The sequence below is a fragment of the Vombatus ursinus genome, unplaced genomic scaffold (genome assembly GCF_900497805.2).
Source record: "Vombatus ursinus unplaced genomic scaffold, bare-nosed wombat genome assembly UNPS02014821.1, whole genome shotgun sequence".
Taxonomy (NCBI): Eukaryota; Metazoa; Chordata; class Mammalia; order Diprotodontia; family Vombatidae; genus Vombatus; species Vombatus ursinus.
In genome coordinates this window covers 8,238,278-8,263,192 of record NW_020954599.1, presented here as the reverse complement: position 1 = coordinate 8,263,192, position 24,915 = coordinate 8,238,278, and the positions used below count along the sequence as shown (strand labels likewise).

The following is a 24,915-nucleotide window of genomic DNA, read 5'->3' as shown; positions in this document are numbered from 1 at the left end:
TTCAATCTGGCCTCTGACACTTGACACTTAACCAGCTGTGTGACCCTGGGCAAGTCACTTAACCCCGAATGCCTCATCAAAAAGAAAAAAGAAAAAAAAAATCTTAAAAAAAAGAATAAAATCACAAAGAGAGAAAGTGACAGACCCAGAATCTGAACCTAGGCTTGTGACCCCAAACTTAGCATTCTTCTAGTAATTAAAAAGAAAACATCTGAGGACAAGGGAGTCCCATCTGGCTTGATGTTGAGTATATATTCTAGTTCCTTTTTTAAAAAACAGTTTTCTTTTCTTTTCCTTTTAAATCTTCCTAGCAAACACATCATGGAAGTCCAAAGTGAAGACCCCCAAGTACCTACTCGGGTAAAGTTGATCATGTTTTACAAAACTGTTTCAATCATCAGACAGAAGGTTCATTCATATTTTTCTAGAAAATTTGATATGAAGTCTAAACACTAATCAGATTTCTTAGTGGTTGGTTGTTCAAGTATGAGAGATGCTTTGGGGGAATGAGCAGAGGTTGACTGTGGGCATATAAAGGTGCTTAAAGGGGGAGAGCGGAACAAAGTAATTACAGGATCAAAATAGGTTTGGGTAAAAGCTAAAGAGGTGGGATTTGTGAGGGCTAGCCCCATTAGCTTAGAGATGGGTGAGTAGTGTGGTGTAAGAGCAACAAGACTAAGAACCTCATTACTTGGTGGCCCACCCTCTGATGATGACCCTCTCTAACCTTAACAAGGCAATGACATCTAGACTGTGTGTCCATGGACTGCACTCAAATGCTTTTATAACTTTTGGGGGCCTTCTAGAGTTTCACCTGCCAGGTGAACAACGCAGGGTATGTCTTTAGAATGTAAGCTTTCCCAAGTAATATGCAAGCTCCCTCAGAAATGGTGCGGTTTCATTTTTGTCTCTTTCCCCAGCACCACGAACAAAGCCTGGCACAGTGGAGGTACTTAGTAAATATTTATTGAATTGGAGTGAGAGGACTTGGGTTCAAATCCCAGCTCTGTTGCCCTATTATGTGACCCGATGTGACTCCTTGACTTCACTTCTCAGAGTGTCCCTTTCCTCCTCTGTAAAATGAAGTGGTTGGACTAGATTATCTCTAAGGTTCTTTTTTTAGCTCTTAATTATATGTTATAAGAATAGCTAGCCTTAGAAGGAAGTTCAAAAGGGGACACAAACCAACAGGGGCTTTTGTTAGTGATGTGTCAAATTAAATGTATGCTTATTCTTTTGCAAAAGTTGTTGTGCTGTGCTGTGTGTGGTTTGTCCTTCGATTCTCGAAGAGGACCATGACATCGGGAAGGTGATGCCATGACTTGCAAGTGAATTGGATTTAAATGAGGGAGGGCTGTGCAAAGTCACCAGCCTCACTTTCTTCTTCTGAACATAAAAGAAGTTCACAGTTTCATATACAGTCTTTTTCTCTTCTTTGCATATTGAAATGTCCATGTTTGTTGATATTTATTTCCATAATTTAAAAGAAAATTAAAAATTAAAAAATAGCATAGTTAACCTTCCCCAGAAGATGTGAAAAGGTCCTTCCCTCTTTTTTTTTTGTTTTCTTTTTTTGGCTAGGCAGTGGGGTTAAGTGACTTGCCCAGGGTCACACAGCTAGTAAGTGTCAAGTGTCTGAGGCTGGATTTGAACTCAGGTCCTCCTGACTCCAGCCAGGGCCGGTGTTCTATCCACTGCATCATTTAGCTGCCCTGTTTTAGTTACATTTCTCTTAATAATTAAAAAAAAATTTAAATGTGGTGGTTTATCATCTGCTTTTTGTTATTTGAAAGTTATTCATATTCTTTGACTTTATCAATTGGAGATAAGCATGGTCATAAATTTGTGTCAGTTTCCTGTAGCTTTTGTACATCAGACTTTTATCAGATGTTTGATGTAAAGATTTCATGATCCATAACTTTATTTTAGTTACGTTGGCTGTGTCTGTGCAAAAGCCATGATTTTACATTGTTGAAATTGTTCAATTTATCTTTTACAGTCTTTTATTCCTTGTCTGGTTATGAATATTTGAGGGGGACTTTTGATTACATATCTGTTATAAAGACCCATGAAATCTACATAAGTGTACATTTAAATGTCGCACAACTCATATTTATATAATTCTCTGAATCAAGGTGAACTAGAAACACTGCTGGAACTCCTTTGAGTGCCCCTTCATTCACTGTTTGCAAACTGATACACTACATGAATGTATTAATATTATCATTGTTATCAATGAAGACACCATAGGATATTAGTCTCTATTTGATCCCCATTTTAGGGGGAAGGCAATTGGTGTTAAGTGACTGGCCCGAGGTCATTCAGTTAGTAAGTGTCTGAGATCAGCTTTGAACTCAGGTCCTCTTGACTCCAGGTTTTTGTTTTGTTTTTTTTTTTTTACTATGCCACCTAACTGCTCATTCTTGATGGTAATAATAAAGGGCTTTGATTTTTTAGAAATATCTGGTAATTTATTGAGTTCAGAAAACATTTATCAAAAAATATACTTCTGATAAGAGTTCATTATTTGCTTTAGAATCTTGAAGATGAAAAAGTTGAAGAAATCATTCTTTTGGAAGAATCAAAGAAAACTAAGAAATTTAAATTATGGCCACCCAGAGGACAATTCAACAAAGTAGTAACAAATGGTATGTAAGATCAAGTTAGAAGGGAATGGGAAAATTCTTTTTTTTCCTTTAAAATTTTTTAAAAATTAATTTATTTTTAGTTTTCAACATTCACTTCCATAAGCTTTTGAGTTTTAAATTTCCTCCCCTTCACTCTCCTACCTTCTCCCCAAAATGGCATGCAATCTGATATAGGCTCTGCATATACATTCCTATGAAACATATTTTCACATTAGTCATGTTGTAAAGAAGAATTAGAACCAATAGGAGGAACCACAAGAAAGAAGAAACAAAATAAAACAGAAGAGAAAAAAAAAAGCAAATAGTATGCTTCGATGTGCATTCAAACACCATATAGTTGTTTCTCTGGATGTGAGACTTTTGGAGATCTTTTAGATCCTTGCATTACTGAGAAGGGCTAAGTCTATCACATGGCTGTTGCTGTGTACAATGTTCTCCTGGTTCTGCACACTTCACTCAGCATCAGACCATACAAGTCTTTCCAGGTTTTTCTGAAGTCCTCCTGCTCATCATTTCTTATAGGACAATAGTGTTCCATTACATTCATTTACCACAACTTGCTCAGCCATTCCCCAATTGATGGGCATCCTCTCAATTTCCAATTCTTAGCCACCACAGAAAGAGCTGCTATAAATTTTTTTGTACATGTGGGTCCTTTTCCCATTTGCATGATCTCTTTGGGATACAGCCCTAGAAGTTCTATTGCTGGGTCAAAGGGTATGCACATTTTTATAGCCTTTTGGGCATAGTTCCAAATTGCTCTCCAAAATGGTTGGATCAGTTCACAACTCCACCAACAATGCATTAATGGGGAATGGGGAAATTCTAAGTAGAATATTCACAACTCACTTGCTTTAAGGGTTATAAAGAATTTTGCTCACAACAGTTTTTCATTATTGTCCTAGTCCTATAGGTTAGGTTATTTTACGAATCTGATTGAAACATTTTAAATGAAATACAGTTTTGAAGATATTTGACATAATATAATATTATATGTAAAATAATTTTGATGTTGAATTTTTTATTAGAATAGAAAAATAGTCAAATCTGTTTCTACGTTGAGTTTATTCCTGTTTTTTATTTAAAACAAGAATAAAGTGGAAATAGCCACACACAAATATGTGGTAGAAAATGGTAGAATTTTACAAGCTTTCTTGCTGAGAAATGGACTTTTAAAAAAATGTTTAGCTTCTTAACTAATTGAAGAAAATTAATAGCTAGTTACAATATAAGATATTTACTTTTCAACTGGCTAGTGACTAGTACTGTATCAAATAATAAATATACTTAAAGTTCAATTTCCTATATTGCTTCATTTTTAAACAATATTTATTTACAAACTAACATTAACAAGGGAGAAACCTCTTTCTTCTCTTTGTCTTTCTTCTCTTCTCACACTCTCACAAAAACTCTACTGAACAATCAATTGCCAACCAGTTCATTTGGAAATCCACCAGATAGAAGAAAAAGAATATATGCAGAAAATAAATTTGAAATGGAAAACAGTCTTAATACCACAATGAGAGGCAATAGAAGGCTTGTGGATGCAGAAAGTTTGCATTGGTCAATGATGGTTTTGAGATGACATTTAATGTGCATGCCACTCTCTCCTGATTTTCAAACAGCCCAAAATCTGCACTGAAAGAATGTCAGCCTTCTTGATCCTATGATTACCCAGTTGATGAGTTACAGTTACAGGGTAACCAAGGGGAAGGAGAGATCTACTCTGGTGTGGTGTACTGTACACAAATGAGGGTTTGTGTACTCATCTGTCCATCTGTTGGGAATCAGTTGGTGTTCAAATGCCAAATCCTTTTCTGATTTGGAAGTAGTTTGATGACTAGTGGAGAAGCAGCAAGAATACATTGAACTAACTTAGAAGCAGTAAGAGTTTGATGTAATTGCTGCATAAACACCGAAGTCATTGTGTGTACATGATCATGAAAGTTTTGAATTGCTACAGAAACAAACCTAAAATGCTTCAAATGTGTACATGCTTGTTCTTACAATGGGAAAATATATTTGTCATATAATTAGGCAGTTATTTACAGTTTTAGGAACCATACCAGAATTTTTAATGTGAATTCCTTGAACCATTGGTGTAAACCCCCAAGGGGTTTGCAAGCCATTAAGTAGAACCACCGCCTTGGATTAATTTGATTCTAAGAGGTGCCAAACACAATAGTGACCTAGGCTTGAAAACAATGTGAGGGATATTTTAGGGAAGTGAGTCTCCATCACCCATTGTAACTTTTTGAACCCAAAATGTAAATGAACTCTTAAGTGACAGGCTTGGGAAGCTTTAAGATGATTCTGATTTCTGATGTTGTACTCTTACTACAAAGGGAATACTTGTAGAAGAAATGGCTCTGAATATGCCCAAGACACTTTTTAGCTTTTTTTTTCCCTCATGGTTTTCAGTAATGATGGATACGGGATAAACACAGAGGAGAGTTAGTGTAGTGAGGAATGAGAACAGATAGATATCTGAGGGCAGTGGGAATTCTCTCATTAACAGTAGTCCTCCAATAACTACAAACAGTCTTTAAAACACAACATACTGTGACAACATTATATCACCAAAGATTTTTGAAAAACATCACATTTTAAGAACATTCAATATCAAAATGTTGCCTGTTTTTTTTTAATGTCAAAGGAAATCAGGTACTGGTTAAGAAATAGAGTGGTGGATCAGTGGAATAGATTAGGTACACAATAATACAGAATAGTAAATAATAAATTACCATAGTAATCTAGTGTTTGATAAATGCAATGATCCAAACTTTTGGAACAAAAACTCTTTATTGGACAAAAATTGCCGGGAAAACTGGAAAGCAATTTGGCAGAAACTCACATCATATGCCAAGATAAAACCAAAATGGGTACATGATTTAGACATAAAGGATGATTTGCTGTTGTTCAGTTATGTCTGACTCCTTGTGACCCCGTTTGAGATTTTCTTGGCAAAGATACTAAAGTGGTGTGCCACTTCCTTCTCCAGCTAATTTGACAGATGAAGAACTAAGGCAAACAGGGTTAAGTTATTTGCTCAGGGTCACACATCTAGTAAATGTCTGAGGCCAGATTTGAACTCAAAAAGATGAGTCTTCCTGACTTCAGGACCAGCATACTATCTGCTGTGTGTCCTAGCTGCTCAATAAAGGGTAATACCATAAGCAAATTAGGGGAGCATGGAATAGTTTACCTGTCAGATCTATGGATAAGGGAAGGACTTATGGCCAAACAAGAAATAAAGAACATTACAGGGTATAAAAAGGGTAATTTTGTTTTATTTTATATTTGCTGAGGCAATCGGGGTTAAGTAACTTGTCCAAGGTCACACAGCTAGTAAGTGTTAAGTGTCTAAGGCTGGATTTGAACTCAGGTCCTCCTGACTCCAAGGCCAGAGCTCTATCCATTGTTCCACCTAGCTGCCCCTAAAAAGGGTAATTTTGACTAAATTAAATTTAAAAGATTTTGCACAAATGAAAACCGATGCAGCTAAAATTAGAAGGAAAGTAGAAAACTGTGGGGGGGGGATTTACAGCAAGTTTTTCTGATAAAGTCCTCATTTCTCAAATATGTGAGTCCAATTTGTAAGAACACAAGTCATTCCCCAATTGCTAAGTGGTCAAAGGATATGAACAGGCAGTTTTCAGACAAAGAAACCAAAACTATCTATAGTCATATAAAAATGCTCAAATTCACTATTGATTAGAGAAATAAAAATACCACCTCACATCTATCAGATTGGCTAATATGGCGGAGAAGGAAAATGACAAATGTTGGAGGGGATATCGAAAAATTAGGGCATTGATGCACTATTGGTGGAGTTGTGAACTGATCCAGCCATTCTGGAGAACAATTTGGAACCATGCCCAAAGGGCTACAAAACTGTGCATACCCTTTAACTTAACAATATCACTACCAGGTCTGTATCCTGGACACATTAAAAAAAAAAAAAAAGGAAAAGGACCTATGAGGACAAAAATATTTATAGCAGCTTCTTTTGTGGAGACAAAGAATTGGAACCTGAAGGCATGCCCATCAATTGGGGAATGACTGAACAAGTTGTGATATGTGTATGTAATAGAATATTATTGTGCTATAAGAAATGATGCTTTCAGAAAAACCTGGAAAGACTGATATGAACTGATGCAAAATGAAGTGGGTAGAACATTGTATATAGTAACAGTAATATTGTAATGATGATCAGCTGTGAATGACTTAGTTATTCTCAGCAATACAATGATCTAAGACAATTCCAAAGGACTCGTGCTGAATCCTATATACCTCCAGAGAAAGAACTAACAGAGTCAATGCAAATCAAAGCATACTATTTTTCACTTTCTCTTTCTTCCTTTCTTCCTTTTTTTTCCCTTCTTGTCTGTTTTCTTTTACAATATGGCTAATATAGAAATGTTTTGTATGACTGCACACGTATAATCTATATCAAATTGCTTTGCCTTCTCAAGGAGGGTGAGGTGAGAGAGGGAGAGAGAGACTTTGGAACTCCAAATTTTAACAAATGAAAATTTAAAATTATTTTAACATGTAACTGGAAAAAAATAAAAATTAAAACAAAATGCCAAAGGAAGAACATCTTTGTTAAAGCTTTGGACACAGGGATATGCAGTAAATGAAAGCATGTACTCATTCAAACAGAAATAACTGCCTCCCTAGAAGTAAAACAGGGTCAGTATGGGCTGTAGAGCTGGACACAGAATGAGGCTTGTTACAGAGACGTGGCTATTATGTGTATGGACTCTCTATCTTTGACACCTATTTTCCTGACTTATTTCAGGTGTCCTCTTGGGGTTGTGTTGGATTTTAGTCTGGTCCTATACAGGCGCAGAAGTTTATCCTGGTGGAAGCATGTTTGGAATATTAATTATTTTCTATTGTTCCATTGTTGGTGGTAAACTTATGGAAATTATTAAGATCCCTGTAGTACCTCCACTACCTCCTCTTCTTGGTAAGCAGAACATTACTTAGGTATTCTTCTTAATTCACTGTGCATAAATTTTGAACATTTGGTGTAGTTATAGTGGTAAGTTAACACTAAAAAACATTTCACTGTAATGATAACTCTCTTATTTCCTTTGTATACCCATAGGCATTATATACATATTTTTCCTTTAAAAAATTTAAATTTAATTTTATTAAATTTTATTTATATGTAAGTATTTATTTAGAAATAAAATATATTATAAATAGGAAATATATTATAAATAAAATAATAAACAAAATGTATTAAATTTTATTAAAAACTTAATATTTAATATAAATATAGCCACATAAATTTGCTTAGTAATGAGAGAAATGATTATTTCTCTCTTGCATTTAATAACTAATAATTGAATTAGGACCAACGTTTTTCCCCTTTTCTTACTTCCTCATTGAGAAATCAGCCCCTCTAGGTTACTCAGGCAGCCTTTTGAAGTGCAGGGCTAATACTGAGAGGGAGAACCCAGATCTGTTCAGAAGGTAGAGTTAAATGAATTGATGGATTTCAGCCCATTGTGTTTTACTCAGACAGGTCTGGGAAAATGTGGATTCTCCCTTTTGTCAGATGGGTGATATTAATATAGATAATTCTCTTTGACCAAAACTGAGTGTTAGAAATATGCTTGACACCTAAAATTTAGTGTCAAGAAAGTTTATTACAGAGAAAGTCCAGAGGATTCAGACGTTTCTGGCCAGAAGCGGGCTCCACTCCTCTTCATGAGGGATGGGCCCTGAGTGCAAGGCCTGGGTGCTTTTATACATTCAAATTCAGCGCGAAACCTCCCAGGCCTGGATTGGTCTATCCCTTCCCGGGTTACACCCCTCCTTACATGTTTCCCCTTGATATGCTCAAGTATGTTCCACCTCCCTTGGTCATACATCCCATGACTCGTTAATGAGGCTCTAATTTTATGTGGGGTGTGTCAGATAATAGTAATGAAGTTCATTAAGCAGGCGCACTAACATTTTTCAGGTGTCCTCAGGTTGACCCTAACTGGTCTCAGCTGGCTTGACCTTATCTTGAATTTGGAGTCTTTTTGGAGCCATCAACTTACTTCTTATCGGTTAAGCCCAAGCCCACGCCCACCTACAGAGTACTACTTCCTGGAATTGTTCTTTAAATCTCTGCATTATTCTCTTTCTCTGTGGAAATTTAACCATTACCTGACTCTCCCACTGAGTGACCAGAGTTACTTGCCCCAGACTCTCATTATAATATTCATTCTTTCATTAATTGTTAACCAATCAGAGTTGATTTACACCCTCAGGAATATCTACTCTTCCAAGGGCATATACGTGTTGAGTGGGTTCTATGAGGGGTCTTTTGGTCTAAGAGAGACAACCAAATGACAGTCCTTTTATTAATAATATGCCAGCATTTTTTTAAAATTTTTTTTTTTTTGGCTAGGCAGAGAGGTTAAGTGACTTGCCCAGGGTCACACAGCTAGTAAGTGTTATGTGTCTGAGGCTGGATTTGAACTCAGGTCCTCCTGGCTCCAGGGCTGGTGCTCTATCCACTGCGCCACCAGGGGCCCCTTAAGCCAGCATTATTAATGAGATGATTTATTACTCAGAAACTATGTCTCTCTAATTTTTTATACATCACAATAACTATTTACACATAAATTCATTTCTACACATAAAGGATAATAACTTCTTAGTCATTCTTTTTCAAATCCTCTTCAGGATTCCTCATTTTTATATTCATTTGAACAAGCATTTTACTAAGTGCCTGACTATATGCCAGGCACCATGCTAGGTGCTAGGGAAATAAAAATGGAATAAGCCCTGCCCTCAAGGAGCTTACATATCTACTATCAGAGGAGCTGATGTGTATTAAATGTACACATATAAGTATATATAACATGTTTATACAAAATTCTTCCTTACCCATATATAGTTTTCCTTTGGTTCTGGGTTTTTTTTTCCACTTTGAATTGTTTCACAAATCTTCTTTCCAGATTTCTTTGTTTTTCTTATATTTGCTGATTTTGTGACATCATAGGATTCTGCTATATTCTTGTGCTACAATTTAATCCCTCTTCTAGATATTTAGATTGCTTCCAATTTTATACAATTATGAAAATCTTTGAATGGATTGGTTTTGATAACACTTTCTCAACAATTGAAATTATTGGTATTAAAGGGTATGATTTTTTTAATAACTTTTGCTGTGCACAGCCAGACTGTACGAATTTTAAATTCCTACCAGTATGCAGTTCTGCTACTCTTACTTGTTTTTGCCAATTTGATAAGATAATAACTCAAAGTTGTTTTAATTTACATCTTTTTCAAAAATTATTGAGATTGGGCATTATTTCAAGTGATTATCAACAATTTATGTTTTCTTCTCTTGAAATTTGTCTATTAATATCCTTTTGACCAATTACCCACTTAGCAATGAGAGTTAACCATTACAATTTTAAAACTATTTTAAATGTATTTTAGGTGTAAATGTAATTTTAGAAAAAGTAGGGCCCCATGTGTAATAGAGGGACCCTGTATATGGCTCAAAGAGAGTCAGAGTAGACATCTTTTTCATCTTCTGCTCCCACCCTGCTCCAAGGGAGACTTCCATTCTTGCCAAGAAAGTAGGAGGTTGGGACCAGAGGCCAACTTATTGTCCTCAGAGAGAAGGGATATTAGACTAGAAGTATCTGCTTTCTTCAATATTATCAGTCTAAGGAATATGATTGGGTTCCATCTAACTCTTGATTCCTCTGTCATTCAGAAAAGGGGACCCCAAGCTCTATGTCCAAAACTTGACCTCTTCCCCACCTAACACTAGTCCCACAACAAACACACATGGAGAATAAATAGCAAAGAGACCAATTTATCCAAATCTTAGCAAAACAGAAATCAGAGCAGGTATACATAGGAGAATGTATTATATACCAGATAATACAGAATAAAGAAGCTCTCCCATTGGGAGCAAGGTAACTCAGCTCAACAACGAGAGAGGGTTCTGAATCTCACCCAAAAGGAAACTCCCCAAAGTCTTCATTGCAGCAGGCTGGGGGATAGAGACATGACGGAGACCACTGGCTCCTCTCATGTCTTCCCAGAGTCTCTTCCTTCAGCAAGCTGAAGTGAGATTAGGCTCATCCATCTTCCTTCTCCAAGCTGGAAGCCAGAAAGAAGCTCTTGAAGCAACTCAAAGCTCAAAGATGACTTGAAGATTGAAGCATCTCAAAGAGGACTGAGGAAGACTGGAGCTCTCTTGTAAACCCTGCCTCACCACTCACATAGGGCAGGGCATTTATTTCCACCAGTGAAGAAAGAGTCCCATATCAATGGGCTTTGGGACAGAGATTGCATGAAATTTTTACTTCTCATTAGTGGTAAATATTTTTTTTCCAAATATAATAACTTTCTAATTATTTTAATCATAATTTTATATTTGTTGTACTCATTTTTTATTTTAAGAACATATATCTTGCCCCTTAAGAATTCCTTCTATGTCAAATCTTTTTTTAAAAAAAAAATCTCTTCATAGTTGAGATAAATACATTATTCTATTTTCTTCCATATTTTTAAAAGTTTTTTTTTATTCTTAAGTCTGTCATCTAGCTAGAATCCACTAAGATACATGGTGTAAAATGTGAGTCTAAATATATGCATCTTTTTCAAAGAATATTTGCAAACAGCAATTTGTGTATCACATATAATGTATATCTTCTGCTTAACCACTTTTCTAGAATACTCTATTTTACTCTTGTATTTTATTCTTTAATATAATAATGTTGCCTTTCATTGTTTAAATAAGCTTTATGAAAAAGCAGAAAAGTCCTGGGAAATGGCTATTTTTTTTCTGAAAAGCAAATAAAATTGAATGCTACTCTTGTTCTCATGATCAGAACCTAACATCATAGTAGCTGTTGCTACAATTCTTATGTATAGACGATTAGGGTAGTTAATCCAACTACATATTTTCTTGACAACTGTCTTCCAACATAATCATAATACTGTGCCCTGTTTTATATAATTTTTTATCTGCAAGTGACAAACCTGAGTCCATGCAGTGGTCAAATCACCTACCAAGCGTTAAGCATAATCATGAAGTCAATGCAGATTAGCAGATACAATATCACAGAAATAAATGTCCAAAGAAGATGGTATCTTGAGGTGTGAAAAAAGATTTCTGGATACTATTAGTGGTAATACTTAATGTGCAGTTTTGAAAGACTGTACATAGTTATTATAACTAATTATTTATAGAGAGGCAAGCATGTTGGATTGGATTGAGATCTAGCCTGAGTTAGGAAGGCCTAGGTTCAAATCTACACTGACCGCATTGACCTTTGGCAAATCACACTTAACTACTCAGTCAATGTCCTAGGCCCTCAAGACCGTAAGCTGCAAGGCAGATACTGATACATGTTGGTGGAGGGAGTTTCCTCATAGAGAGCTCTATATGCCAATGAAATCACAGTCTAATCCAAATGAAAGGAATTCTTCATAAGTGTGAGAATTGAGTGACCTTTGACTTTGACATAGCCTAAGGAGAGGGAGAGAATGCTTCCAAAAGTATTATTGAGAACACATTTTCCTGTCCTTGTGAAATACATTTATCACAGCCATATTCCTTTACTTTTCTCTATGGCCATTTGGTAACATGCTCTGACACTGGGCAGACACATTACACAAGGGAATATCAGTGCAAATGCAAAGGGAAAACCACCCAGGAATACCAGAGTGCTGCAGCCTCTCAGTCCCATTGCTTCGAGCAATGAAGTCTCACAGCATACAGTCTTATCCTTTCTTTACCCTACTTAGAAAAGAGAAAGGAAGAAAGTAGCCTTCCAAAAACACCAAGAAGAAAACTTTGCTTTTCTCCTCTTTTGTTATGTCAAATACTGGTACCTCCAATATAGCAGAGATGGTGGGGAGCTTTTCAAGGCTGTCAGTAGCAGCTATTAACACCCCATTGCCACAAGATAACTGGCCTTCCTTTCGTATTCCAGTAACAATAAGCTTAACTAGTTACCACACAAAATCTGCATTCCTAAAGACTTTGGAAAAGCAGATGTCAAAAAATTAGAAAAAGAAATAAGGCCAAATGAAGCTAGCCTCTGAAATATGATATTCTAACTAAACACAAATCATATATCATCCTAATGAAGAAGGCTGAGAAGAAACCCTGTAGCCACACAGGAAGCTGTTAAGTTAACTCAGATTGTTAAAGTATATTACAGAAGATGGTGTGAAGGGTATGTAACTCAGGACAAATATTTTTTAGAAATGGCACAGAATTGTCATATTATCCAGCCAAAAGCCAGGATAATCTAAACCTTATGGAAAATATGATTAGAACAAAAAAAGGGCACAATTATTTGATTCCATTTTTTGTCTTTGTCCTGAAACATGATGTTCAAACTGGAATGGGTAGAGAAAACATTGTCTTAGAAAATGCATGAGAGATGAGAAGATAGTAGAAAGCACCAGCCAGCTGCTTTTAATTAGTTTTAGGTTTCAGGTATGGATAAAATTACATCGATTGGCAATGGAAACTTAAAAGATATGATCACCAAATCATGTTCAGGAAGTCATCATGGAGGATGATTCATAGGGAACGGGCTAGGAACCGAAAGACTAGAGACAGGCAAATATCCTGATTTTCAAAAAGGGGGGAAGATAGATTCCACACACTATAAATGAGTAAGCTTAACATTGATTCCTGAGGGGGGAAAAGTCTAGTGTGGATTACTTAACAAGTGGTTTGTGGGCACTTCAGAATAGAAAGTGTTAATTCTATAGAGACAATGTAATGCTTGTCAAATTAACCTCATTTCCTTTTTTTAATAAGATGACTAGACGGGTAGATGAGAATGACATAGACATAGTGTATCAGTTTTAGAACATTTGACAAAAGTCCCTCATTATGACTTCGTGGAGAAGATAAAGTGCAGTCAGGTGGACTCATAGCTTGCTGATCAACTCTGTCCCCAAAATGTTGTTTAATGGATCCTTGTCAACCTGAAGGTAGGTCACTTATGGATAGCCACAGGCTATCCTGATATGCTCACTGATTTGGATAAAGGCATGACAGGTATGTGATCTTTTAGATAACCCAAAGCTAGCCGGAATAGTTAAATAATTGCATGACACAATCTGCTTCAAAACCAGGTGAAATTTAAGAAAGAAAATCAATGTTCAAGTACATGATTAAAGTAGATCTGTTTCAGCAGCAATTCATGTGAAAAGACCTGGGTATTTTAGTTGGCCATGAAGTTCAAGATACAACCTAAAAAAAAAATTTGTTGAAATCTTAAATTTAGTTAATAGATAAAGCTGGCCAGATCAAGGTGATATTCTCACTGGAATCTACACTGGTCAGACCACATCTAAGTTATTGTGTTCAGTTCTATAAACTACCATTTTAAGAAGAATGTTGTCAAACAAGAATGTCTTTGTAAGGGAAGCATCCAAATTGTCTAGATTTTTGAAAACTATCTCCTGTGAGTTAAAGTGAGGGACCTGGGGATATGTATCTGGGTGTTGAGAAGGTTTAGAAAAGACCTATTAGCTCATATATTTAAAGTGTAGTCATGTTTGAGAGAGAATAGACTTTGCTCCAGAGACAGAATTACGATGACTAGATGAAGGTTACAAGAGGGTAAATTTCAATTCATTATGAGCACAAATGCTTTAGCAGCAGCAAAGCCCCCTAACAATGGAAGAGGTTCCTCCTTCTCATACAGTGGATTTCCTCCCTGTTAAGTGTTTGCCCTCCCTAGTAAGTGTCTGTTAAGTGTCGGATACCCTTAGAGGTGTTACAGAAGGACGTCCTTCATCATGGAGGAGATTGGACTCAATAACCTCTAAGCTCCCTCTGGTGTCTTAAGATTCTATTACAATTACTTCTCATAAAATTTTGCTTATAGTTTTGTTCATCTTAAGTAACACAGGATTTTAATGCCAAACTTTGCAGAAACAGATTGTAAAAGGTCGAATTTTACATGAATTAAAATTTTCTGATAATCCTGATGTTTTAGTGTATTTTGAAGATTTTCTTCGTATTTCAGAAAAAAATTAATGTTTTTTCCATGTTTTTAAACTTTAAAAAAAACTCATTAAAGATATCTAGACAAGGGGCAGCTAGGTGGCACAATGGATAGAGCACCGGCCCTGGAGTCGGGAGGACCTGAGTTCAAATGTGATCTCAGACTAGACAGTTGACACTTACTACCTGTGTGACCCTGGGCAAATCACTTAACCCCAATTGCCTAAAAAAAAAATCTTGATTTTTTTTGAATTAATCAATCTTTAATTCATTACAAAAAAGAAATTAATAAACAAACATTTTAAAATACTTTTCTCCTATTATTCCCCAATGATTTTTACCAAGGGATAGAGATAGGAAATAGGCCTGTAGTATTATTGATATAGAGAACTCCCAAGTGAAGAAGCTCCTTCTGCCAATGGTAGATCAGCACTTTCCCTGCAACTTAGTCTCCTAGAGCACTGAGAGTTTCTCTGGGGATGGATAGCATTTTTCATCATAAGTCCTTCAGAGTCTTGGCTTGTTGTATGGCTGAGAATAGCTTAAGTCAATCACAGTTATCACCTTATAATATTGCTGTTACTTTGTACATAGTACATTTCATTTTGCATCAGCTTGTACAAGTCTTTCCAGGTTTTCCTGAGAGCATCCTGCTCATCATTTCTTATTGTACAATAGTATGCCATCATAATCACATAAAAGGAAATGTTTATGACAGAAGTTATGGAGATAGATTTGTCAAAGAATTATATAGTAAGCGAGGGTGAGGAGTGGAGGATGATACCATAGTTGCAAACCTAGGTTGATTGGGTGGATATGGGTGCCCCTAACAATAATAGGGAAGTTTAGAAGAGGTATGTTTGAGAAAGATAATGAGCTTTATTTTGTGCATGTTAAGTTTGAGATGTCTACAGGATATCCAGAGGGCATCTGAGAGGAACTTGAGTTATATACATATATATTATATTATATAATGCATATATATGTATATAATATATACATACCATATGTATAATATAATACATAATTACATATCATTATTATGTGTATATGATATAAAACATGCCTTTTTGTGCCTCTTTGCAGACCTTCTGTCTCTTTATGTCTATCCATCTCTTAGGAATGCTCCTCAGTCATCCTTGTTTTTTGGGTTCTTATTTTAGCTCTCAGTCTCTGTCTATTTGCATCTTGGTAGCTTTGATCTGTGATCCTGTTAATCTCCTTTGGCTCGGTTCCCACCTCCACCTGTGGCTCTGGGATGGCCTGTGCTTTTCTGTATTTAACCATAAGCCACTCACTCCCTTCTAGGCCCAGTCTCTACCTGTTTTGTTTTTTTCCTTCCTGGCTTTACAAAACATTTCTTCATCCTTCTTGTCCTTATTTCTGTTCTTTGCCTCTGGTCTCCATTTCTCTTCTGCTCTGTCTCTTGTCCTACTCAGCTTCTTAGCCTTCTAACTGTATTTTTATTTGCCTTATACACAAAACCACTTTTCTGTTCCATGAGCAGAAGGAAATCTACAAACATGCACATCTGTGGAGAGTAAATTGCATTGCTGGGAAGAATTTTAGCATTTTCAGGGCTTGTCTGAGTTCTTAGTTCAGGCCACCTGAATACATGTCTCTTTTCACTTCCCACACCCCACTCTTGAACCACTATGGCAATGATCTGCCATCTGTGTAATGAAATAATAGGAGCTGACATTTGTGTAGTGTTTTCAGGAATTAGAAAGTGCTTCTCCTATTATTTTTATTCTCCTTCTCTCTATAGATTAAGAATGGTCAAGCTGGCCTGGGATAGGAACCAGAAGTGGCATGGCCAAAAAAAAAATTGACAATTACCCTCCCCCTCCCCCAGGGTTATTATATTCCTAGGACAACGTTTTTCTCATTGCTGTCTGGAATGCCTTCATATATGTTTGCATCTTACTGTCACTGTAATCTCATTTTAGATGCCTAATCAGTATAATTTATGGCAATTTTTTCTTCTTGCATCTGTTTCAAGGACTTCACATGAAGCTATAAAAAGCCACATGAAACATGAGGCCAAACCCAACCAGAGAGCAACTGAGTACCAGCCCCTTTACTGACCCCCATCCCTGTTGTAGTAGATAGGAAATCAGACTTGGAGCAGGGAGGCTCTGAGTTCAAATATTATTTCTTTTTTTAAATTTCAATTAATTTATTTTGAATTATTAACAATCACTTCCATAAGCTTTTGAGTTTTAAATTTTTCTCCCTCACCCTCCCCACCTCCCTCCCCAAGATGGAGTGCAATCTGTATAAGCTATACATATACATTCCTATTAAGCATTTTCACATTAGTGATGTTGTTCAAATGTTATTTCAGGCACTTATTACCTGTGGGACCCTGGGCAAGTCACTTAACTTCTTATTGCCTTCTTCTCCTCATCTCCCTAAGGAGGGGGTCCGCCTCAGGGGCATCTAACTTCCCTTCTAGCTCTAGGTCCACGATGTTATCATCTTAAAAGTGTGCCCACTGGCAGAATCTTTCCTCTGCTCCCTTACCGTGTTTACCTATTAGCCTTGTACTGTTGCTCTTTCCAAATAACTATCAAGTGTCTTACTCCTCTCATACCTTCTAACCCTTCACAAATGCTAGTAACAAACCCTTTCAACTTTTTGTCTCAACCTGTGGTTTTATGAGTGTGGAAGCTCCCTAACCTGATGCACATCAACAGTTCCTCTGGAACTCGTCCTCTCCCTTTATCACTGGCTAGCATATGTCTGAAACAAGAGTGAACCCAGGTCTTCTGGACTCCCAGGGGGGCCCACTATACCCTATGGTCTTGTTGCTGCTTGGGAATAATAATGATGATAATGATAATCAATGTCTGTGATTTATAAAGAGCATCATATAAAAATCTTACTGCCTACTCATATGCAATCGGACCCTTTCTGAAATAATGAGATATATTTTCAGTTTAGAGGAAGAATGATTAAACATCCCTGTGCTCTCTGTTAGAAAAAATTTTAAAAATCAAGACACACTTCTTTTTTTCTCGTTGTTCCCAGGGATGTTGCTTGGTGGTTTCATCGTCAGAAACACTCCAGTCATCCGTGATTCAGTTTATATCAATCAAGTCTGGTCGTCCCATTTGAGAAATACTGCCCTTACCATTATATTGGTACAAGCCGGGCTTGGGCTTGATCCACAGGTAGATCATAACTTGGAATTTGAATTTGAGAATTACAGAAAAGTGAAAGAGACAGAATTTGCCTTATAGTTATTTACTTTTTTTTTTTTTTTTTAGGAAATTGAGGTTAAGTGACTTGCCCAGGGTCACACAGCTAGTAAGTGTCAAGGCTTGGTCTGAGGCCAGATTTGAACTCAGGTCCACTTGACTTCAGGGCCAGTGCTGTATCCACTGAACCACCTAGCTGCCCCCCCCCTTATAGTTATTTAGAGTGGAGTTTGGAATCAAAGCTAAGTTAAAGTCAAAGAACTTGGTAGAAAAACCATACCTTAGAAAAGAACATTTAGAGGACGTTTAGAGGTTGTCTTCTAAATTCTGCTTGAATACAATCATTGAACTCATTATTTCTTGAATCAGTCCATTCCATTTTTGAACAGCTTTAATTAATATATGTATATATATATACATACACATAAAATATATATAAATTATAGATAGAGATGAGAAAGATATATAGATAAATGTATATCTATGTTTTGGTATACATATAGAGAGGGGAGAGAGAGAAAGAAATGAAGAGAGAAATATATATATACAGAGATAAAGAGGAGAGGAGAGAAAGATACATACATACATACATATAGAAAGATAGAGAAAGGTATGTATATATATGTGTATACATTGAGAGAGAGATTCAGCTTTAATTTTTATAGAAAGAAAGTTATATGGAGAGGCAGCATGGCATAGTGGACAGCAAGCTGAACTTCAAGCTAGCCTATGTCCCTTCTTTTGACATGTAATGGTTATGAGACCCGGGGTAAATCACTTAACCTCTCAGTTCTTTATGTTATTCTCTAAGGCTCTAAAGTGCTGAGAAGGTGCTGACCTATATTAATAGAAGGAGTTTCCTTATGGGACAGTGCCAATACCAATGAAATTGAAGATCCAGTCCCTATTTCTATGCAGCCTGTCATTATAAGGAGCCACAATCTGCCTTCTTACTCTTTCCACCTGAGGGTCCTTACTTAATCTTAACAGCACAAAGAATGAGTCTAATCCTTCTTCCCTTTGATGATCCTACAAAGTGTGGAAGTCAGTCACCCTGCCCCCCCCTTCCCTTTGCATCTCTTATTTTCTCCAAGTTAAACATATCAGTTTCTTTAACCAATTCTTAGATGACCTGGTTTTGTGTTCCCTCACCATCTTAGCCTCCTGTGGTTGTGTTGAAGTTTCTTGTCAGTGTCTCTCCTCCAGTGTGGCCCTTTGCACTGACTGCAGTACTCTAGATATAACCTGACAGGGGGATACAGTGGAACTGTCACCTCGCTTACCTGTGCTTTGTGTATAATAACCACCATAATTTCAGGAGAAAGAAAGCCTTGACTATTAGGGAGACCGGGAGGTGAAACCTACTATCCTAATACTGCACTACTCTAGGTACTAACATGCACCAAGTTGAAGACAAAAAAAATGTGTTTGAGCCATATCAAGTAATACATTCACTGAAGGAGAGGCAGCCCCGTGTAGTGTATTTGAAGATAGCAAGGTTTCAAAACCTACCTCTGATGTTGACTAGCTATTGGCTCAGGGCAAGTCATTTAACTTCTCTGTTACTCAGTTTCCCTATCTGTAAAATAATGGGCATGGATTTGATGGCCTCTAAAGTTTCTCTTGGCTATCAATCTATCAACATATGATCCTTCAAATTGCACCATTTTCTTAACGATCACTTTTCTTCTGCCTTCTAATGTATTCTCGCTAAAATGATAAAGTTGAACCAACAGTGAACGTTTCACAAAGCAGTTTTAAAGTAGTAGCACCCTTTTTACCAAGAGATCTTGTCTGTCAATCAGTCAGTAAGCACTAAATAGCACCTGCTATGTGACAGATACTATGCTAGACACTGGGAAGATGAAAATGGAAAACAGTGAATTGACATCTTATTGGGGAAAACAATGAGCACATGAAAAAGCAGACACAAAATACAAAATAATCTTGAAGGAGAAGTTATTAGCCACTGAAGGGTGAGGAATCAAGTCAAGGTTCCTGTAGAAGGCATCATCTGAACTGTGCTTTAAAGGATTAAGTATCCAGACAGGTAAGAAGAACCAAAGAACAGCGGTCACTATAAACCAGAGAGGAGAGAGAGTATCCAGAGGAAGGGAAGGGGGAGTAATCAACCTTGTCAAATGCTGCAGAAAGGTCCAGAAGGTGAGGACTGAGGAAAGACCGTTGGCTTTGGCCAGAGAAAGATCATTGTGAACTTTGAAGAGAGCAGTTTCAGCTGAGTGTTGGGCTCTCTGGATAATAGATTTACAACTGGAAAGAACCTTAAAGGTCATCTTGTTCAACCATTTAATTTCATCGATGAGGAAACTGAGGCCCAAGTAGGCTAAGCGATTTGCACAAAGTCACACAAGTAGTAAGCACCAGAGCGTAGATTTAAAGCCAGATTTGAAGGGATTGAGAAGCGAGTGAGAAAAGTGAAAAGAGAAACAAGGTAGGTAGACAGATTTTCCAAAGAATTTGACTCTGAAAGAGAAGAAAACATAGGAAGCTAGTGTGAAGGGATGGTAGGATTAGGAGGTTTTTTAAAGATGAGAGAGGCCAAGGCATGTGTGTAGGCAGCAAATTTAGGACAATAGTCATAACTCCTTAACCACTTTTCCTTGTTAAAATAAATCTTTAAAATATAAAGCTATATATAGTCAAATCTTTGAGGGGAGTAAGCCAAAGGAGAATAGTTATAATACTATTCCTCCCAACCCTCTATAAAAACTATTTAAAAAAAAACTATTGAGATCTTTTTTCAATTGTTTTTCTTTGTATCACTTAAAGATCATCTGTATATGACTGTTTCTATGTTTCAGGCACTGAAAAAATTAAAGGGAGTTTGTTTAAGACTATCCCTTGGTCCATGTTGTTTGGAGGCATGCTCAGCTGCTGTTTTTTCTCACTTTATTATGAAGTTTCCATGGCGATGGGGATTTCTATTAGGGTAATTTATTTTCATTTTTCCTGTGAAAATAAGCAAGCCTAGGCTCCTGGGTTAAAAATGATGGATATATCTATTCTGCTGAATAGTCATGCTGTCTATAAATATGTGTTTGAAAATGTATATGATATGTACTATTGCCCTTCAACAGCTTTTGTCTTCTTACCATGGAAGACACTGTGCTAGGCTTTAGGGGCATACAAACCAAAACCAAATGAGCTGATAACAGAGTATAAAGCCAGGTTCATCACACAGCTTCTTTTTTTTTTTTAATACCTAGAATACATAGCCTCTAACATCTCTAGACCCTAAAGGGCTAGTCAAGTGCCTAAGTATTGAATAATTCATATTCTGTAGTATCATTCATCTTTCTCTCCCACCAACTCAAAATAAGTTTTATTGAGTCCAGGGGTGGGGAACCTGTGGCCCTGAGGCTATGTGTGGCCCTCTAGATCCTCAAGTGCGGCCCTTTGACTGAATCCAAACCCTGTGGCCTTGAGGCCAAAGGTTCCCCACCCCCAGGCAGAAGGATGAGGAGGAGGTGTACCAATGGACTAGGAGTCATGGAAAATACCACACTGTTTGTCCAAAGGAATTCCATTTGTCTTTAGACACTTCTCAATCACCCAACGAGTATTTATGATGATGATGATGATTATTGATGCACTTATTATGTGCCCAGAATGGCCATGTAAGTGAAGCTCAAGGAGTTTGTAACTTAATTAACTACTAGAGTAGCACCTAGGAAACACAGTCTAAAAGAGAATTCTGTTAAATCATGCAGTATAGATAGCTACTGGGTGTTATAGTAGGTCTGGAAGGGATGAGATAATTGTGGTCTGGGGTAGTTCTGGAATGAAAGAGTAAAACCTGAGATGGGCCTTAAAAAACAAGTGGAATTTTAATAAGTGGAAAAGAGTAATGAAGTAAACACAAAGTAATTTTAGACATATGATTATTGCTGTATTTAGGCAATTTCTCATTTACAACTGTTTGTCTTCCAAAAAGTTCATTTGTAATTTGTTGGAGTGCATTTTCTCTTAGAAATAATGTTAGAGGGGGCAGCTAGGTGACGCAATGGATAGAGCTCTGGCCTTGGAGTCAGGAGGACCTGAGTTCAAATTCAGTCTCAGACACTTGACTCTTACTAGCTGTGTGATGATAGACAGGTCATTTAACCCTGATTGCTTCACCAAAAAAAGAAAAAAAAAAGAAATAATGTTAGAGATAGCACTTACGATCTCCTTCGGACTCCTTCTGGTTAAGCCATAATGTAGCTATCAGAAATTTATATCAAATGTCATTATATGGTACATTGATCATGTACAGTGTGCAAATGCCTTTTAAAATATAGTTCTTTGTCATGTTCTTAGATTTGCTTTTGTTACTTTTTAAAAAAATTATTAACTACCAAGCAATCCCTGTACAATGCATAGACCATGGTCCATTTGATGGACCATACCATGAAAAATAGCATATCGTATATAATTCCTGACGAGAACACTGCATCCATCCAACTCAAAACTGTATGTAATTATGGCTTTCAGAGTTTTCTTTACACATCAACTTCATGTCCGTGGTCACTCAACTAGTTAGGGCCAGTGTTGTGTCTTTTTTAAGTTTTTAAAAGCTTTATTAAACTTTTTTTTTTTAAAGCTTTGTCATAGGTGCAGTTTCTCCTGCTGTTGTGGTCCCCTCAATGCTGATTCTGCAAAAACAAGGATATGGGGTCAAAAAGGGGATCCCCACCTTGCTGACTGCTGCCAGCAGCTTTGATGATATTCTGGCTATCACTGGTTTCAATACACTCTTAAGCATAACATTCACTTCAGGTAAATTAAGCAATCCACAACTTTGAGCCTCAGTTTTCTGTTATTCTGCTTAATAATATTCCTGACTTCACTTCTTAATGGACTAATTAAAATGTAGAGCTTAAGAAGGATTTCATTCTTTTCATTTTTTTACAGGCAGAAAAAAAATTGTTAGTGCATTGGGAAACTATCGGCTGACCCAGCAGCTTTTACTAGAATTACCAGGGGTTAAATTAAGACATATATTTGGTGCAGGCCTGTGATTTCATTGGTAGAGGCAACTCTCATTGAGAAAAATTCCCTAACCAATACACATCTACAACTGTTCTGTATCCAATAGTCTTGAGGCCATGAATCCATGGATTCAATCAAAGGGTGACACGTGAGGACCTAGAGGTCTACATGTGGCCTCAACGACGCAGGTTCCCCACCCCTGTCTAGGGCCCTGAGAAGAAAAGAGCCTTACCCAGAGTCCTAGCCAGTATGGGTCAGAAGCACCTGACAAAGCTGGTTCTTTAGCCACTAAGCCAAGATGCCTATTCCTATATAAATATCAGCTATCATCATCATCACCAAGCTAGGAGTATAGCTAAATTGAGCTTAATTCATATTGAGCACGGGACATATCCTAGAATAAATGGGGTTTGTTTGTTTGCTTGTCAACTTACTCGATGATTTTCTGCTTCTTAGCTTGATAGGTGTCTGTCCCATCTCAGCTAGAGTCTTATCCGCTACAAAAAGCCTTTCCCAGTCCTCCTTAATCTTATTGCCTCCCCCCAATTTTTCCTGACTATATCTTGTTTGTACATAGATCTTTGTGTGTTGTTTTCCCCATTAGACTATGGGCTCCTGGAGAACAGGGATTGTCTTTTGCCTTTCTTTGTATCCATAGTACTTAGCACAGAAATTAATAGCACACATAACATATAACAACATTGCACACAGTAGACCAAATACACTAATATCATGCAAGGTAGCTAGGTAGCACAGTGGATAGAATGCTTGCCCTGGAGTGGGGAAGACTTGAGTTCAAGTATGACCTCAGACAGTAGCTGTTGACCCTGGGCAAATCATTCCTCTGTTTGCCTCAGTTTCTTCAACTATAAAACAGAGATATTAGCACCTTGTAGGTGCTAATCCTTAAATAATCCTTATTAGGATCAAATAAGATAGTATTTGTTAACATATTGCCTAAATGTTCATTCTATTCTCCCTCCCCCAATACATAAGACAAAGCATCAAGATCACATAGAGAAGCGTACCAGTAGGTCACATGCAGAACCTAATACATGTACACATAGCATTAGTGTATATAGCAAAGAAATTTGCTGTATACAAAATATTTAGGTGATATATATATATAACACATCCAGGGGACTGCATGAATCACCGAGATACATGAATTCCAACATTGGATGTTGTCTGACTATGTGTGTAGCTGCTTCACACATTATGCCTTAAGCATCTAAAGTTAACTCTGTCACTGACCAAAAAGTCATGACACTTCTTTGTTGACCTTTAGTAGCTTTTGTTGCGTTCCTGAGCTTAGGGATGCTCTAGGCACTGGAGATAGCTTCTATTCCTTTAGGGACTGCTATTGGTAGAATGTTAGGCAAAAAAGACCCTCTGTACCAGAATAGAAGACCCTCTCAAGCTGGAATAGATTACGTTGACTTCCCTGACCCTCTGACAAGTACCCTTACTCAATATCTTCCTTATCTAAATTTTCTCCTTCTGACCTATCTCTTAGAGCCCACATGGCTTGAATCTCCATTGCTCTTTTCTTCCCGGTCACCAAGTACTCCAATGAACTCTTTAGTGGCCAAGAGATAGTTGGTATGCATTACTTTCGTGAAATACCAAGTGTTCTTTGAGGCTGTTTTGTAGACTGGTAGATATCTCAGTCTTTCAACTACTTGGTATGAGATGGTTTTCTTTTTTCTTTTTTTTGGCTAAGCAATGGGGTTAAGTGACTTGCCCAGGGCCACACAGCTAATAAGTGTTATGTGTCTGAAGCCGAATTTGAACTCAGGTCCTTCTGAATTCAGGGCCGGTGCTCTATCCACTGCGCCACCTAGCTGCCCCAACATGAATTCCTGGAAGAGCTAAAGAAAGTTTTTTTTTTTTTTTTTTTAAAGAGCAATACACATATATATAATAGGGTGGATTTGAACTCATGTCCTCCTGACTTCAGGACTGGTGCTCTATCCACCGCGCTACCTAGCTGCCCCGACATGGTTTTCCATCAGACCTCTATCTTGTGTATTTCCTGAACACTGTGACTTTTTAGCAGGTA

The 24,915-nt window shown here is 37.1% G+C and overlaps 1 protein-coding gene across 1 annotated transcript in view; it reads left to right on the top strand.

Annotated features, from left to right (window-relative positions):
- Nucleotides 1–321: 321 nt before the first annotated feature.
- LOC114024307 (sodium/hydrogen exchanger 9B1-like) overlaps nucleotides 322–24,915 on the top strand; it is a 55,391-nt gene continuing 30,797 nt past the window's right edge. The window contains exons 1-6 of the mRNA XM_027837301.1: nucleotides 322–360; nucleotides 2,537–2,648; nucleotides 7,453–7,623; nucleotides 17,692–17,834; nucleotides 20,684–20,811; nucleotides 22,465–22,640. Of these exons, the coding sequence (XP_027693102.1) occupies nucleotides 322–360; nucleotides 2,537–2,648; nucleotides 7,453–7,623; nucleotides 17,692–17,834; nucleotides 20,684–20,811; nucleotides 22,465–22,640 (769 nt within the window). The remainder of the gene's footprint in view (nucleotides 361–2,536; nucleotides 2,649–7,452; nucleotides 7,624–17,691; nucleotides 17,835–20,683; nucleotides 20,812–22,464; nucleotides 22,641–24,915) is intronic.